This window comes from Schistocerca gregaria, chromosome 4, assembly GCF_023897955.1.
Source record: "Schistocerca gregaria isolate iqSchGreg1 chromosome 4, iqSchGreg1.2, whole genome shotgun sequence".
Classification (NCBI taxonomy): Eukaryota; Metazoa; Arthropoda; class Insecta; order Orthoptera; family Acrididae; genus Schistocerca; species Schistocerca gregaria.
Genome location: NC_064923.1, coordinates 87580614 through 87599972, shown reverse-complemented (window position 1 = coordinate 87599972; position 19359 = coordinate 87580614). Strand labels below are relative to the sequence as shown.

Below are 19359 nucleotides of genomic sequence, written 5' to 3'. Positions count from 1 at the left end.
TGACACACACACACACAGTCACTTATGGGCTGACACACACACACACACACACACACACACACACACAGTCACTTATGGGCTGACACACACACACACACACACACACACACACACACACACACACACACACACACACAGTCACTTATGGGCTGACACACACACACACACACACACACACACAGTCACTTATGGGCTGACACACACACACACACACACAGTCACTTATGGGCTGACACACACACACACACACAGTCACTTATGGGCTGACACACACACACACACAGTCACTTATGGGCTGACACACACACACACAGTCACTTATGGGCTGACACACACACACACAGTCACTTATGGGCTGACACACACACACACAGTCACTTATGGGCTGACACACACACAGTCACTTATTGCGCCGCGAGAATCCACCTCTGTGTTGCTGTGGATCAGCGTTGACAGTGGTCCACATATTATTGGCCTGTCTGCTTTTATCTGCACTCAGGCTGACGTTTGCACTGCCTAATACGGTTCGCGCACTTTTAACACATGACGCTGAAATGGCGGGCTTAGTTTTTAATTTTATTCGAGCAGATGGCTTTTATCGCTCGATCTAAGGGTTTTTCTTTTTTTGTGTGAAGTCTGGCCTTTGGCCTACAATTTTTGATTGGGTTTTTTAGTGTCTCTCTTGGTGGTAATCTGTTCCCTTTTCCTTTTTTTTTTTTCCCAGCCATCCACTGTAATACTGTGTGCGTTTAATTCCTCTTTTCTCGTCTGTGTCTTTCTTATTCTGTGTCGTCCCTTGTCATCTCCATTGCTTGTTCTTCTGCCTTGCGGAAAAAGGGATCAATGGCCTTTGTAGTCTGGTCCCCTCAACCCCCACAAGCCAACCAACGAACCTCAAGAAATTTACTCTGACAGCTGACAAATCTATACAAAAGACTTCTTTAGTAAATACGTCTCCGGGCAATGAGCTTAAATCCCGTAGGCATAAAGGGTAAGAGACTATTTCAAAATCTTGACACCTCCCCCCACACTGCTCCTCGGATACATTTCTGTGGACCACCTGCCCACGACACAGCCTGTGCAGCTTTCAAATGTAAACATTACCAATGGCTATATGGTTACTGGCCAGTATTAGAAATAAAATGGTCTATTAAGCATATGCCTGAAGAGCTCTGAGCACATGTTCATCTTCGATTCCCACTTTTTCCAAACAAATTTTAGTGTTATAAAAAAAAAATCTTGTTACAAAGAAACCGAAGAGACTGTAAATGATATTTTCCTAAAATTATAAACTGGTTCTCAGAAAATGGGCTCTCTCTAAAAAATGGAAGAGAGAGAGAGAGAGAAATTCTGGTCATATGCAAAGGCTGATAATGGCATCAAAGTCTAGACAATCAGGGATGACACAGAAACTGAAGATGAGGGTAGCAAAGCGAAAGCAGAAGTGCTGAATTCCATATTCAAACATTTCTTTTCTAAGGAAGATACATATAAACTGCACCAGTTTACTTTTATTTTATTTACTGATATGTCTTTTTCTAGTTGCAATATAGGATTTAGCAAGCAAAAGAAGTTTCATTTATACAACGAATGTTTATATAGTCTCTGGAAAAAATGCCACACCAGTAAATTTACATCTGTGTAGTTTTCATAGCAATGTGAAGAAGCAGTGCGAACAGAGATGAGGGTGAAATTCACTAGCAGATTAAGACTGTGTGCCGGACCGAGACTCGAACTCAGGACCTTTGCCTTTTGCTGGCAAGTTTGGAAAGTAGGAAATGAGATACTGAAGTAAAACTGTGAGGACGGGCCCGTGAGTCATGCTTGGGTAGCTCATATGGCAGAGCACTTGCTCGCAAAAGGCAAAGGTCCCGAGTTCGAGTCTCGGTCCAGCACACAGTTTTAATCTGCCAGGAAGTTTCATATCAGCGCACATTCTCCTGCAGAGTGAAAATCTCCTTCTATATGTGAGGGTGTGTCCTCATCAACAAAGTCAAACATTCTACAGTGACAATATTAACAAAATGGTCTGTCACTGGGAGCAATATGTTTGTCACCACAGTGACTATGTTGAGTAATAAATCTGTAGACTTGAATAATAAAAATGCAGAATGTTAATAATCTTTGTTTTATTTAACCCTGTGGTGCATACCATCCACTATTATGGATAGCTATTAATGGTTGCTTCTTTGACATTTTCAATCAGTCCTGAGGCTGCAAATGTACAAAGTCCACTGCAGTACACACCCCATATTCATGTTGAACACTGCAAGCAATTGCTGCCTCACGATTGATTGAAAGTGCCAGAAGCAGCATGTTATTCTGGATGTATTTATTGAAAGAAGTAGAAGTAACCTCAACTGTGGCCCAGGGAAGTGTGTTGGAACCATTGCTGTTCATGTTGTATATTAATGACCTGGTAGACGACATTAATAGTTACCTAAATTTTTCACAGATGATGCAATTATCTGTAACAAAGTACAGTCTGGAATAATTTGCAGAAATATTCAACAAGTTAAGTTTTCAAAGTGGCATAAAGCTTACCAGTTTGTTTTAATTGTACAGAAGTGTACAATTATGCAAACCACAAAACAGAAGGTGTATCGTATGATTACAATTTCCATGATCCACAGTTAGTATCAGTCAACTCATAGAAATGCCTAGGTACAGCAGTTTGTAGGGATATTAAATGGAATGATCAATATAATGTTAAGGAAAGTTGCTACTCACCATATAGTGGAGATGCTGCTGAGTTGCTCATAAGCACAACAAAAAGATTTTCACACTTAAAGCTTTCAGTCAAAGGCCTTCGTCAACAATAGGCACACATACGTGGGTGCACACACACACACACACGCAAAATGCAACTCACACACGACTGCAGTCGCAGGCAACCGAAACTACACTGCCTGAGACTGCAGAGAGAGAGAGAGAGAGAGAGAGAGAGAGAGAGAGAGAGAGAGAGAGAGAGAGAGAGAGAGAGAGAGAGAGAGAGAGAGAGAGAGAGAGAGAGAGAGTGTCTGTAAAGAGACTGCTTACAAATCACTTGCATCTCCCTACAAATCACTTGCATCTCCCATCTCGGAATATTGCTCAAGTGTGTTGGTCCCATACCAAATATAACTAAAAGGTGATAGTGAACATCCAAAAAGATTAACGCAAAGGATAACAAGTTTGACTCCCTGAAGATCATCACAGATATACCTGAATTGGTGTATTCTTGAGGATAGACGCCAATTATCCTGTGAAATTCTACTTGCAACTTTCAAGGGACCATGAGGACAAAATAATACTAATTACAGCACACAGAGGTATTTAAGTAATCATTCTACCAGCACTCAATATACCGGTTGATCAAAAAGTCAGTATAAATTTGAAAACTGAATAAATCACGGAATAATGTAGATAGAGAGGTACAAATTGACACACATGCTTGGAATGACTGGGTTTTATTAGAACCAAAAAAACACAAAGTTCAAAAAATGTCTGACAGATGGCTGTTCATCTGATCAGAATAGCAATAATTAGCATAACAAAGTAAAGATAATGATCTTTACAGGAAATGCTCAATACGTCCACCATCATTCCTCAACAATAGCTGTAGTTGAGGAATAATGTTGTGAACAGCACTGTAAAGCATGTCCGGAGTTATGGTGAGGCATTGGCATCGGATGTTGTCTTTCAGCATCGGATGTTGTCTTTCAGCATCCCTAGAGATGTCGGTTGATCACGATACACTTGCTACTTCAGGCTACCCCAAAGCCAATCACGGACTGAGGTCTGGGGACCTGGGAGGCCAAGCATGACGAAAGTGGCCGCTGAGCACACGATCATCACCAAACAACATGTGCAAGAGATCTTTTACGCATCTAGCAATATGGGGTGGAGCGCCATCCTGCATAAACATTGTACATTCCAGCAGGTGTTTATCAGCCAGGCTGGGGATGGTGCGATTCCGTAACATATTGGCGTACCTCTCACCCGTCATGGTAGCAGTTACAAAACCAGAATCACACATTTCCTCAAAGAAAAAAGGCCCGATAACAGTAGATGTGGTAAATGCATCCCATACCATGACTTTTTTGTGGTGCAATGGAGTTTCCACGACATTCTAGGATTTTTGGCAGCCTAAATTCTGCAATTGTGGGCGTTGGCAGACCCTCGGAGAGTGAAATTAGCTTCGTTGGTCCACAACATGTTACTCAACCAATTGTCATCTTTTGAAATGCCCACACCGCAAATGCCTTCTGCTTCACTAAATTGCCAGGTAACAGTTTATGTTGCCGATGGATTTTATACAGATAGCATCGGTGGGTACGCCAAAGTGCCAACCAAACAGTAGTGTATGGAATGCCAGTGCGATGTGCGACTGCACGAGCGCTGACTTCCCCGTGCATAGACAAACCCGCTACAGTCTCTATTTCTTCCTGAGCTGTCTCAGTAGCATTATGTTCGAAATCATTCTTGCCACAACTGCATTTGTCAACGGACCTTTACCCATTTGAATCACCTTTCTATGGTGATAGGATCATGACACTGAACTAACACATTCCCCATTCTCATAATACAGCTTCACTAAAAGCACCTTTTTCAGGTAACGTCAACATGCTGCGACTGCTGGCTTATCTGATTCTCTCTCTTATTACAGCTCCTTTTATACACTATTGTCATGCGCAGGCACTGACATTTTGCTCTCCAGCACCATCTGTCGGACATTTTGTCAACTTAGTTTTTTGTTCTAATAAAACCCCATGTCATTCCAAGCATGTGTATAAATTTTTACCTCTCTATCTACATTATTCCATGGTTTATTAAGTTTTCAAATTTATACTGACTTTTTGGTCACCCAGTATGTGTAGAAAAGGAAGAAAACACAACATGTGATGTGTCGTTGTTGTCTTCAGTCCTGAGACTGGTTTGATGCAGCTCTCCATGCTACTCTATCCTGTGCAAGCTGCTTCATCTCCCAGTACCTACTGCAACCTACATCCTTCTGAATCTGCTTAGTGTACTCATCTCTCGGTCTCCCTCTACGATTTTTACCCTCCACGCTGACCTCCAATGCTAAATTTGTGATCCCTTGATGCCTCAAAACATGTCCTACCAACCGATCCCTTCTTCTAGTCAAGTTGTGCCACAAACTTCTCTTCTCCCCAATCCTATTCAATACCTCCTCATTAGTTACGTGATCTATCCACCTTATCTTCAGTATTCTTCTGTAGCACCACATTTCGAAAGCTTCTATTCTCTTCTTGTCCAAACTAGTTATCGTCCATGTTTCACTTCCATACATGGCTACACTCCAAACAAATACTTTCAGAAACGACTTCCTGATACATAAATCTATATTCGATGTTAACAAATTTCTCTTCTTCAGAAACGCTTTCCTTGCCATTGCCAGTCTACATTTTATATCCTCTCTACTTCGACCATCATCAGTTATTTTACTTCCTAAATAGCAAAACTCCTTTACTACTTTAAGTGTCTCATTTCCTAATCTAATTCCCTCAGCATCACCCGATTTAATTTGACTACATTCCATTATCCTCGTTTTGCTTTTGTTAATGTTCATCTTATATCCTTCTTTCAAGACACTGTCCATTCCGTTCAACTGCTCTTCCAAGTCCTTTGCCGTCTCTGACAGAATTACAATGTCATCGGCAAACCTCAAAGTTTTTACTTCGTCTCCATGAATTTTAATACCTACTCCAAATTTTTCTTTTGTTTCCTTTACTGCTTGCTCAATATACAGATTGAATAACATCGGGGAGAGGCTACAACCCTGTCTCACTCCTTTCCCAACCACTGCTTCCCTTTCATGCACCTCGACTCTTATGACTGCCATCTGGTTTCTGTACAAATTATAAATAGCCTTTCGCTCCCTGTATTTTACCCCTGCCCCCTTTAGAATTTGAAAAAGAGTATTCCAGTCAACATTGTCAAAAGCTTTCTCTAAGTCTACAAATGCTAGAAACGTAGGTTTGCCTTTTCTTAATCTTTCTTCTAAGATAAGTCGTAAGGTCAGTATTGCCTCACATGTTCCAACATTGCGACGGAATCCAAACTGATCCTCCCCGAGGTCTGCATCTACCAGTTTTTCCATTCGTCTGTAAAGAATTCGTGTTAGTATTTTGCAGCCGTGGCTTATTAAACTGATTGTTCGGTAATTTTCACATCTGTCAGCACCTGCTTTCTTTGGGATTGGAATTATTATATTCTTCTTGAAGTCTGAGGGTATTTCGCCTGTCTCATACATCTTGCTCACCAGTTGGTAGAGTTTTCTCAGGGCTGGTTGTCCCAAGGCCGTCAGTAGTTCTAATGGAATGTTGTCTACTCCGGGGGCCTTGTTTCGACTCAAGTCTTTCAGTGCTCTGTCAAACTCTTCACGCAGTATCGTATCTCCCATTTCGTCTTCGTCTACATCCTCTTCCATTTCCATAATATTGTCCTCAAGTACATAGCCCTTGTATAAACCTTCTATATACTCCTTCCACCTTTCTGCCTTCCCTTCTTTGCTTAGAACTGGGCTGCCATCTGAGCTCTTGATATTCATACACTTGGTTCTCTTCTCTCCAAAGGTCTCTTTAATTTTCCTGTAGGCAGTATCTATCTTACCCCTAGTGAGATAAGCTTCTACATCCTTACATTTGTCCTCTAACCATCCCTGTTTAGCCATTTTGCACTTCCTGTCGATCTCATTTTTGAGACGTTTGTATTCCTTTTTGCCTGCTTCATTTACTGCATTTTTATATTTTCTCCTTTCATCAATTAAATTCAATATTTCTTCTGTTACCCAAGGATTTCTAGCAGCCCTCGTCTTTGTACCTACTTTATCCTCTGCTGCCTTCACTACTACATCCCTCAGAGCTACCCATTCTTCTTCTACTGTATTTCTTTCCCCTATTCCTGTCAATTGTTCCCTTATGCTCTCCCTGAAACTCTGTACAACCTCTGGTTCTTTCAGTTTATCCAGGTCCCATCTCCTTTATTTCCCACATTTTTGCAGTTTCTTCAGTTTTAATCTACAGGTCATAACCAACAGATTGTGGCCAGAGTCCACATCTGCCCCTGGAAATGTCTTACAACTTAAAACCTGGTTCCTAAATCTCTGTCTTACCATTATATAATCTATCTGATACCTTTTAGTATCTCCAGGGTTCTTCCACGTATACAACCTTCTTTCATGATTCTTAAACCAAGTGTTAGCTATGATTAAGTTGTGCTCTGTGCAAAATTCTACTAGGCGGCTTCCTCTTTCATTTCTTAGCCCCAATCCATATTCACCTACTATGTTTCCTTCTCTCCCTTTTCCTACACTCGAATTCCAGTCACCCATTACTATTAAATTTTCGTCTCCCTTCACTATCTGAATAATTTCTTTTATTTCATCGTACATTTCTTCAATTTCTTCATCATCTGCAGAGCTAGTTGGCATATAAACTTGTACTACTGTAGTAGGTGTGGGCTTCGTATCTATCTTGGCCACAATAACGCGTTCACTATGCTGTTTGTAGTAGCTTACCCGCATTCCTATTTTCCTATTCATTATTAAACCTACTCCTGCATTACCCCTATTTGATTTTGTGTTTATAACCCTGTAGTCACCTGACCAGAAGTCTTGTTCCTCCTGCCACCGAACTTCACTAATTCCCACTATATCTAACTTTAACCTATCCATTTCCCTTTTTAAATTTTCTAACCTACCTGCCCGATTAAGGGATCTGACATTCCACGCTCCGATCCGTAGAACGCCAGTTTTCTTTCTCCTGATAACGACATCCTCCTGAGCAGTCCCTGCCCGGAGATCCGAATGGGGGACTATTTTACCTCCGGAATATTTTACCCAAGAGGATGCCATCATCATTTAATCATACAGTAAAGCTGCATGTCCTCGGGAAAAATTACGGCTGTAGTTTCCCCTTGCTTTCAGCCGTTCGCAGTACCAGCACAGCAAGGCCGTTTTGGTTAATGTTGCAAGGCCAGATCAGTCAATCATCCAGACTGTTGCCCCTGCAACTACTGAAAAGGCTGCTGCCCCTTTTCAGGAACCACACGTTTGTCTGGCCTCTCAACAGATACCCCTCCGTTGTGGTTGCACCTAAGGTACGGCCATCTGTATCGCTGAGGCACGCAAGCCTCCCCACCAACGGCAAGGTCCATGGTTCATGGGGGAGGTGATACATGTGATACAATGCTGAATATACTCTGCCATGCATTTCACAATGGTTTGCAGAGTATGTTTGTAGATGTAGTTGTACATGCACTACTTCTTAGAGGCAAGTCAGTAGCCTCTTAATGCATCTTTGAGGGCATCTAATAAATGTTAATACATTGGGATGCGACTGGAACTCAAAACAGGGGGCTTCAACATATTGAAATGAAGTTTTTGAATTGTGGAGGAAAAGTATGTGAACTCACAGGGTCGTGTGGTAAAAAGAACAACACCAATAATTTGATTCCATTTGCTGCTTCAGTGTCTGTAACATGCACTGTGACAACTGATTCCTTTTTGTAGGTAACGTTCCAGAATTGCCACTTGAAAGTTCTGAAAAACTGAGAGCATCACTACTACTGCAGATGTTGACTGTCGTTTTATCTGAAGATTCCATATGTATCCATTCCATGCTTGTCAAAGCACTGTATGAAGGAAAGTGTCGATTACTCGTTTCATCTCGAGTGATGATTCACTTTGCTTTCATCATGATGATGGTCTAGTAGGTACGGACAGATTTTCAGTCAGTTGCTTTCATAGTGTTCACAGAATTATTTTGGCATGCATCTTTCACAGACTTTATCAAATTTGAGAATGTTGCACATTATTTCACATGCTAAAGCATGATTTTACATATGGTTTGTGACTTCATGATTCGTCACCTGTCGGTTTCTCAGACTGAAAGTATGAATTTTCTCATTGTTGGCATCAGTAGTGGGTGGGTGGATGTTCTGGTTTCCTGTCCTACACAGTTATGGAACAGCTTTTGAACTGTTAAATCCACTGGTAGCACTTCATCAAGGTAAAACATTGTCTTTGTACTGCACTAAAAATCATCTATGGATTCCTGCCTCCTGGTACATCTTCAGTGTCCAGAAAATGGATTATAAGGCACTGTTCTTCTGCAGTGCTATGGAGGGTGGTGTAGAACTGCGTACTTTGCATCAATGCAGAGCTGATCAACTTGACAATACTGAAATCTACCATTTATAAATAGATTGGTTCTGTGTAGTAACTGAAAATCACACTAAACCATACTCCAGACATACAAACAAATACATACTGAGCTACTGACATAGAAAGAGCATTGAGTCTAAATTAGTACACTGCCTGAATTCATACGAAGCCCACACCTACTACAGTAGTACAAGTTTATATGCCAACTAGCTCTGCAGATGACGAAGAAATAGAAGAAATGTATGATGAAATAAAAGAAATTAATCAGATAGTGAAGGGAGACGAAAATTTAATAGTCATGGGCGACTGGAATTAGAGTGTAGGAAAAGGGAGAGAAGGAAATGTAGTAGGTGGATATGGATTGGGGCTAAGAAATGAAAGAGGAAACCGCCTGGTAGAATTTTGCCCAGAACACAACGTAATCATAGCTAAAACTTGGTTTAAGAATCATGAAAGAAGGTTGTATACATGGAAGAACCCAGGAAATACTAAAAGGTATCAGATAGATTATATAATGGTAAGACAAGAGATTTAGGAACCAGGTTTTAAATTGTAAGACATTTCCAGGGGCAGATGTGGACTCTGACCACAATCATTGGTTATGACCTGTAGATTAAAACTGAAGAACTGCAAAAAGGTGGAAATTTCAGGAGATGGGACCTGGATAAAAGGAAAGAACCAGAGGTTGTACAGAGTTTCAGGGAGAGCATAAGGGAAAAATTGACAGGAATGGGGGAAAGAAATACAGTAGAAGAAGAATGGGTAGCTCTGAGGGATGAAGTAGTGAAGGCAGCAGAGGATCAAGTAGGTAAAAAGACGAGGGCTAGTAGAAATCCTTGGGTAACAGAAGAAATATTGAATTTAATTGATGAAAGAAGAAAATATAAAAATGCAGTAAATGAAGCAGGCAAAAAGGAATACAAAAGTCTCAAAAATAAGATCGACAGGAAATGCAAAATGGCTAGAGGACAAATGTAAGGATGTAGAGGCTTATCTCACTAGGGGTAAGATAGATACTGCCTACAGGAAAATTAAAGAGACCTTTGGAGATAAGAGAACCACTTGTATGAACATCAAGAGCTGAGATGGAAACCCAGTTCTAAGCAAAGAAGGGAAAGCAGAAAGGTGGAAGGAGTATATAGAGGGTCTATACAATGGCGATGTGCTTGAGGACAATATTATGGAAATGGAATAGGATGTAGATGAAGACGAAATGGGAGATATGATACTGCGTGAAGAATTTGACAGAGCACTGAAAGACCTGAGTCGAAACAAGGCCCCGGGAGTAGACAACATTCCATTAGAACTACTGACGGCCTTGGGAGAGCCAGTCCTGACAAAACTCTTCCATCTGGTGAGCAAGATGTATTAAACAGGCGAAATACCCTCAGACTTCAAGAAGAATATAATAATTCCAATCCCAAAGAAAGCAGGTGCTGACAGATGTGAGAATTACCGAACAATCAGTTTAATAAGCCACAGCTGCAAAATACTAACACGAATTCTTTACAGACGAATGGAAAAACTAGTAGAAGCCGACCTCAGGGAAGATCAGTTTGGATTCCGTAGAAATACTGGAACACGTGAGGCAATACTGACCTTACGACTTATCTTAGAAGAAAGATTAAGAAAAGGCAAACCTACGTTTCTAGCATTTGTAGGCTTAGAGAAAGCTTTTGAGAATGTTGACTGGAATACAGATTCTGAGTGTGGCAGGGGTAAAATACAGGGAGCGAAAGGCTATTTACAATTTGTACACCAGATGGCAGTTATAAGGGTCGAGGGGCATGAAAGGGAAGCAGTGGTTGGGGAGGGAGTGAGACAGTGTAGTAGCCTATCCCTGATGTTATTCAATCTGTATATTGAGCAAGCAGTAAAGGAAACAAAAAAATTTGGAGTAGGTATTAAAATCCATGGAGAAGAAATAAAAACTTTGAGTTTCGCCGATGACATTGTAATTCTGTCAGAGACAACAAAGGACTTGGAAGAGCAGTTGAATGGAATAGACAGTGTCTTGAAAGGAGGATATAACATGAACATCAACAAAAGCAAAACGAGGATAATGGAATGTAGTCGAATTAAGTCGGATGATGCTGAGGGAATTAGATTAGGAAATGAGACACTTAAAGTAGTAAAGGAGTTTTGCTATTTGGGGAGCAAAATAACTGATGATGGTCGAAGTAGAGAGGATATAAAATGTAGACTGGCAATGGCAAGGAAAGCATTTCTGAAGAAGAGAAATTTGTTAACATCGAGTATTGATTTAAGTGTGAGGAAGTCATTTCTGAAAGTATTTGTATGGAGTATAGCCATGTATGGAAGTGAAACATGGACGATAAATAGTTTGGACAAGAAGAGAATAGAAGCTTTCGAAATGTGGTGCTACAGAAGAATGCTGAAGATTAGATGGGTAGACCACATAACTAATGAGGAAGTATTGAATAGGACTGGGGAGAAGAGAAGTTTGTGGCACAACTTGACTAGAAGAAGGGATCGGTTGGTAGGACATGTTCTGAGACATCAAGGGATCACCAGTTTAGTATTGGAGGGCAGTGTGGAGGGTAAAAATCGTAGAGGGAGACCAAGAGATGAATACACTAAGCAAATTCAGAAGGATGTAGGTTGCAGTAGGTACTGGGAGATGAAGTTACCAAGGTTACAGAGTGAGATGGCGCAGTGGGTAGCACACTGGACTTGCACTCAAGAAGATGACGATTCAAACCCGCATCCAGCCATCCTGATTTAGGTTTTCCATGATTTCCCTAAATCGCATCCGGAAAATGTTGGGATGGTTTCTTCGACAGGGCATGGCGAATTTCCTTCCCCATTCTTCCCTAATCTGAGCTTGTGCTCCATCTCAAATGACATTAAACACTGATCTCCTCCTCCTCCTCCAAATTTTTTTGGGGTCAGTGGTATACAGTGTACGGGAATGACCTTCCTGCTGCTACACCTGTGAGAGAATAATAGCTTCTATGACATTACTTCTCATAGCGTTAATCTGCAGATGGAAGCCACTACAAGGTTTCAGAGATTGAGATGCCATAGCAGTATTAGAGGAATGCTGACCTTAAACCTCAAACTGTGTGGTGGAAGACCAGCTGCAGGCAGTGAATTTAGAAATTCTTGTGGATATTGAACTGCATCTTCAGTGGGTGACTACAGCATCGATTGATTGGTTAACCTATACTTTTCCAAAATAATGTTGTTTACTTCAGATGCAGGAATGTTTCAGAGTTTTAAAATTGCTCTTTCATAAAACCTGTGGTATGTCTTCTATAAAAGATCATTGACATTAGGACAGATTAGAAATTAGAGGATCAGTTGTTGGCATAATGTTACTATGCTTATGTAGTATTGATCCACTTCCAACCCTGAGTAGTTTTAATAAGAAATAAATATTACCACCTTCTAAGTCTGCTCTCATATTAATTCAATGATATTAATAATAGAATAGATCGCTACTCATCAAAAAGATGAGATGTTGGGCCACAGACAGGCACAAAGAAAAGACTGTTACACATGTACCTATCGGCCGAAGCCTTCCTAAGCAAAATTGGTGCAATACCTTCTCAACGGAGAATTTTTACCACTCATTCAGTGATCCCTTGCATTTATGTTAACAGGGCAACGTTTTGTACTTCCTGCTTTTCTCTGTTATCTTCATTCTTTGCCACCATAATTTTATCTATCATCTTCATCTCATACCCATTGGCTCCAAAGAAAGACTGAAGGTAATTCCATCTTCAGATGTTCTTCATTACTGATCTTCTAGGACCTCTCGGTTAAAGTGTGGATGGCTGGTTTCTTCTGTGTAGGGCAATGATGGAAGGAGGCGTTCAGGTATCTGTCCGTGCTGGTGGATTTCTCTATACTCCATAGCCAAGTTTATCATCAGGCTTTCATTAAACACCCACAGCAAGGAAAGGCAGCATCCATATCCTTCTATCTCCATAGTAAATTGGATTTTGCTGCACATGGGCTGGTGTTTGTAGGTAAGGTGGGGTAACCAATTATGTCCAACAAACTGATATTTCAAGAAGTCCACGTAATGCGGAAAAAGCCTTGAGGAGGAATATTAGAGCTGCGAAAAAATAGCGAAGTTACTCAGCAACATGAAGAGCAAAGACAGCAGCTGTAACAGCACTACGGGATGACAATTTTCACAAAGCAACCCTCACAGCCATGCAGGAGACCACGGCAGCCACAGGTGTACAAGGTACTGGCACACCTCAGCCACCACCAGGAAGCTAGTAAACAGTGCTACACCACAACTGCCACCCCTATCTCAATCGCCTGTTTCCACCAATGGCAAGAAATAAAGCAAATACCAATAAAGGATGTCTTGTTACACCAATAAAGGATATCTCTTTACACACCAATGATGTGAAATAAATCAAACAGCAATAAAGGATTCCTAAGATTCCTCATCCTCAATACCCCATCAGATTACAAAAACAACTTCTTCCTCTAGTATTAGTACTTAAGTTTTTCTCAATGTGCAGAACTGAATATTAACAGTGTAACACCTCCAATATGAGGAACTGAATATCTTCTGTCTTGAGAGAGAGAGAGAGAGAGAGAGAGAGAGAGAGAGAGAGAGAGAGAGAGATTAACACTACAATTTTATTGACATCTGTTTATTAGGCATTGTTTCTATTATATTATGATAAGGATAAATTGCTACTCGCCAGTATTTTGACTACTATATTATAATAAGGATATCATCAATGTAGGAAAAGATAGATTGTTACTTACCATAAGGACGACATGTTAATTTGCAGACAGGCACAATTAAGAGACACTTGCACAAAGCTGTTGGCAACAGCCTTCATTAGCAAAAAAGAAATGCACACATTTGTGTGCTCAAGCAAGTACACCTCGCCCACTCATGACCACCAGCTCTGGCAGCTTAGACCAGACTGCATATTCTTAAAATATTTTATAAGAGTTGTCTGGAAAGTATCTCCATTTTCATGTCACTTTACCAGTAGCCCACCTACTATTAATCACATCTAATGAATGATTCAAAAAATTTAAATATCCACTACAAATATTGTGTATCATAATACAATGACTGCAAGCTGAACTGCTGAAACCTTTGATCTCACCTCTTGCTCTGGAATTCTAGATATTTGTAACACTTTTGGGGATCTGAAGTTTCAGCGTTTGATCTCTAAAGAAATAATATTTTTATGCAGGAAATATGTACATCCCAAAGGCCAAATGAACTGAAAAAAGTGATTTCTTCATTCTTGTGCTGGTGTATCATATTACCTGATGCAGCAATGTAGAATACTTTTCTTTTGTACTAAATGTAACTAGATTCCTACAGCCTTTCTGTTGATGACTATCACAATATTTTGGCTATCTATGTATTGTAATTATTTTAGTAAATGACTGGTTTCATTAAATTTTATTTTCTTTTGCAGGATCGTTATTGTTTCCTCTACACTGCATGAAAAAGGAAATATAGAATTGGATAACTTGGATGGTAAAAAATGGTCCCGAGGTAAAAGCCGAATGAATCCTGGCTACAATAATTCAAAGCTTGCAAATGTATTGTTTTGCACAGAATCGGCTGAGAAATTGAAAGGCACTGGTGTAAATGTGTACACCCTGTGTCCAGGGCTTGTGTACACAGGGCTATTCCGAAGTACTCCTATAAAATGGTTCCATTACATATTGTTTGCACCAGTGGCTTTTTTCTTCATGAGGACCCCAACTAAAGTAAGTACCATCAATAAATTACATATAAAATCCAATGGGATACAAAAAGGTATGAGACAAAATTATTTAATCTTTTTCTACCTAATTTTATTTGTAGGGTGCACAAACAATTTTACATTGTGCCACATCTGAGGAATTGGAAAATGAATCGGGACTTATGTATCGTGACTGCAAGCTATACAGGTCCAAGAAGAGTGTAGAGCCATCTGTTTCTAAAAAGCTGTGGGAAGTTAGTGAGCAGCTTGTGGGCTTGAAGACGGATTAGCAGTTTTGGATATTTAATGTACACAGGCTGTCTGTGTGTTCTATGTAGAACAAGAACTGTTTTGCCACGTTTTCCAGAATTGTGGCTATCTGTACAAAGATAAATGCCAACTGCTATCAGAAGCAAATAAAGCAAGTCAATATGTATCCAGCTGAATGGACATATATATTAAATATGCAAAATGTAAGATTTCATGTACTTTCAGTAATTGTGATATTCTTAAAACGTAAAATGTGTTTTGTTCATCTCATAATGCCCAGTTTTCATATCATTTGACTTAACAGGCTCAAGAATAAAAATGATTTTGTATATTTCTCAAATAATGTTGCAACATAATTAGTGAATTTCCATTAATAATTTTCACAAATTATGAATGAATATTAAGTTTTCATGGCCACCGTTTAACAGAAGGTCTCTTCAATATTTATTGATAGAAGTGGGATACATCATCCACATGAAAGAATACAAACAGGACATAGCAGTTGTCCCTACACACTTCCTCTGCATTGTGTATAACAGTATTTTGGTACCTTCTACTTATCATATACCATGTTTCACTGGAGGATCTATCAGAAAAGATTTGATTTTTTGTTTGAATATAAACACAGATAACTGTGGCAGACACTTACGAAATTTACCTCATTTCTATGAAATGGTTTTGGTGAGGTCTGTAGAAGTTTACACATTCAACAGTATGAAACAGGATAGATCGCTACTCACCACATAGAGGAGGTGCTGAGAGGCAAATGTGCACGCAAGCACGCACACTCACACTCACAGCTATGGCAATTGTCATCTCAGTGTGCGGAGGCTCATCTGTGGGAAATGGCAATCTTAGCTGGAGTGAGCAGAGGCAGTAATGTAAGAAGCATGGGGTACAGAAGGGAAAGGATAGCAGAGCAAGTGGGGGCAAAGATGCTGTAGTGCTGCCTGTGGGTGTGCAGGGATGTTATGGGGACAGGACAGTTGGAGTATTGGTATTGGGAGGTGGGTGGCAACGGGGTTGATGTTGGTGGAGTGATTAAAGAGTAAAACAGAGAAAGGGAATGGACTATGCAGGAATATACGGGAGGGAGAGGGGAGGAGGATAAACATCTGTGAAGCTGGAGTGGGAACCGGGAAGGGGATATCGAAGGTGGAGGACAGGGGATTATGCCATGCGCCATACATTTGCGTAAAGGGATCAGCAACTTCTTGGACACAGAAGCATTACAGGGTTCCATATGCACAAGGCTTTGCCTACGAGAACTGCGTCTATCGCAACAAGGAAAACAGGTAGGAGGAGAAGGGCTCCCAGAGGTCCTCCGTACCAGGGACCTATTTCCTCTGCTGTATCGTGTGAGGAAATGAACTGGTATGAATTCCTCTGTGTCCCAGCTATATAGGGCAGTACCATCCCCCAAAGCTCTGGGCCAATCATGTACCAGTTGTTAGCAGCCCATCAGCCAGAGCCTCATCAGAAGCCACCACAGCTGGACCTACAACTTTCCAGCTATATCTCGAGATCTACCTGTCGGCCAACTATACCAAACACTCAACCTTTTTCATTAGGGATTATCAGTGGCATAGTCTTCACATTGAACAACATTTATTCCCTGTGTGATTCAGTTAGTGTTCTTGTTAGTGTCTGAGAAGTTGTATTGTTTTTAATTGAAAAGAGTTTCTCCTTTGTTACTAAATCATTCTACTGTTGTCATAATAAAACCTAGTTCTTGTTTATCTGTCTTATTAGTGGTTATCAAGCATGCCCCCTTTGAAGATATAGCTGACTAACATTGGTTGAGGCCAGACTGCTTTTTGGGAACAAAGGATATATTGGAGGGAGAGTTTCCACTTACACAGTTCAGAAAAGCATACCATGTTGGGCAGCTCCCTCAAAAATTGGATGGCCCAGTTGTCGACTAGTGGTGGCCATTCATCTGCAGACAGCTTGTTAGTGAATGTGCCCACATAGAATGCCACACAGTGGCCAAAGCTAAGTTGGTAGATCACATGGCTGCTTTCACAGGTAGTGCTGCCTTTGGTGGGGTACAGGATGCCTGTGACAGGACTGGAGTAGGTGTTAATTGGAAGATGTACGGAACAGTCTTACATCGCAGTACTTTAGAGGAGTATGAGCTGTGGGGCAAGGGTTTGGGAGCAAAAGCGATTAGAGATGGACAAGGATTTTGCAAAGGTTGGTTGGATGGCAAAGTACTATTGCCAATGGAGTGGGATGGGAGGAAAAATAGTTTGAAGGATGACCACTAACAAGCTGTCTGTCTGTCTGTATGAATGGCCACTGCCAAATATTGGCAAAGACGTCACTGGAGCACCCAGCTATCAAGCATGCCATTCATCAAGTTGTGTTTAACTTCAGAGAATGCTGCATAGCTCATGCCATCTGGGTTTTCATCTCCAAAACCATCCTTTTTGAGTTTTGCTGGTGGGGACTCTCCCTGTAATATATTCTTCATTCTTATAAACTCCCTGGCTTAAACTGTTACTATTTCCTGTCCTCTACCTGCCTCTATCCATTTCCCTGCTCGCAATCAAGCCTCACACACACCTTCTGTCATTCTAGCACAGCTGTCTAGTTCTTTTCCCTTCTCTGGATCTCTCCTCTCCCCCTTTTCCTTCCCAGCTACACCTTGTGATGCTGCACCTAGCAGCCCATCATCCTGTAGCCGCTACATCTGTGCACACTCCCACAGCCAACACTACAGCATCTTCCCCCACTCATCCCCTACTATCTGTCCACCTCCCAAACTACAGTCGAGCCGAAATATGATGATCCCTGGTGCTAGCATCAATCAGCATTGAGTGCCGGCTGTAGCAGTAGGCCATTTGAGTAAGTCAAATGTGAACGGTACTCTGCAGATGCACGCGTTCAGCTGTGCTGTTCACTGTTGCCAATTCTGTCAGACAATAGTGACAACAGCTGATACGGTCCCGATACTCAGTTTTTCTGAAACACGCACCTGGATAGCTGTCTTTTGCACCTGAATGAAACAGGAATCACCAAATTCGTACTCAATAATTTACTTCGTTTTACTGTAATGTTATGGAATTTGGTCCCACTAGACACAGACAGCAGGAAAGATCAGAAAACTTGATTGACACTTTTTGAATTTATTCTGTGTCTTTCCTTTCAATTTTTTTGTTTTATATCACATGCAAGAAGCGTTATTATGGAAGGATATTTATCTATAAAGTGAGTTGCTACCATGATAGAATTCAAGATTTGCAAGTTTTTATTTTTTCTTAAAATTTCCAATGTTAATTAACGATAGTTGTGTCATTACTTGGTTCCATTCAGCAATTCAACTTAAGTTGTTAAAAACAGTGCATTCCTGACAGACATAATAAACCTTATAAACATGTTCAGAAACATATGTGTGCTTATCTTAATAAACTAATGGTTAAATAAAGCAATACTGGAGAATAAATAGTTATGGCAACATATTAATTACCCTTTGACAAAATTATCACTGATTGTTCTTGTAATAAATATTCTATTGAGGAATCACTCCAAACTGCAGTAGTTCAGTGTCAAAAAATATTACAAAGTTGTATCACTTACCCTAAAAATGTAACAAATACTCATGATATATGCTGAAATAAGTTTCTTCGAATTCTTACTTTACATAAGAAGGCAGTATCAAGTTTCTGCATGAGAATGTTAAATAAGAATAACTGAATTGTGAACTCGTCATGTACTACATTAATCCGGCAAAGGAGACACACCTTATAGTCGGAATTGTTGTTGTTGTTGTGGTGGTCTTCAGTCCTGAGACTGGTTTGATGCAGCTCTCCATGCTACCCTATCCTGTGCAAGCTTCTTCATCTCCCAGTACTTACTGCAACCCACACCCTTCTGAATCTGGTTAGTGTATATATCTCTTGGTCTCCCTCTACGATTTTTACCCTCCACGCTGCCCTCCAATGGTAAATTTGTAATCCCTTGATGCCTCAGAACATGTCCTACTAACCGGTCCCTCCTTTTTGTCAAGTTGTGCCACATACTCCTCCCCAATTCTATTCAATACTTCAACAGTAGTTATGTGATCTACCCATCTAATCTTCAGCATTCTTCTGTAGCACCACATTTCAAAAGCTTCTATTCTCTTCTTGTCCAAACTATTTATTGTCCATGTTTCACTTCCATACATGGCTACACTCCATACAAATACTTTCAGAGATGACTTTCTGACAC

At 40.6% G+C, this 19359-nt stretch overlaps 1 protein-coding gene across 1 annotated transcript in view; it reads left to right on the top strand.

The window, feature by feature from the left end:
* The window catches only part of LOC126365891 (retinol dehydrogenase 11-like), a 53186-nt gene extending 37872 nt beyond the window's left edge, over positions 1 to 15314 (top strand). The window contains exons 3-4 of the mRNA XM_050008606.1: positions 14602 to 14899; positions 14997 to 15314. Of these exons, the coding sequence (XP_049864563.1) occupies positions 14602 to 14899; positions 14997 to 15164 (466 nt within the window). The 3' untranslated portion in view covers positions 15165 to 15314. The remainder of the gene's footprint in view (positions 1 to 14601; positions 14900 to 14996) is intronic.
* The last annotated feature ends 4045 nt before the right edge of the window (positions 15315 to 19359 follow it).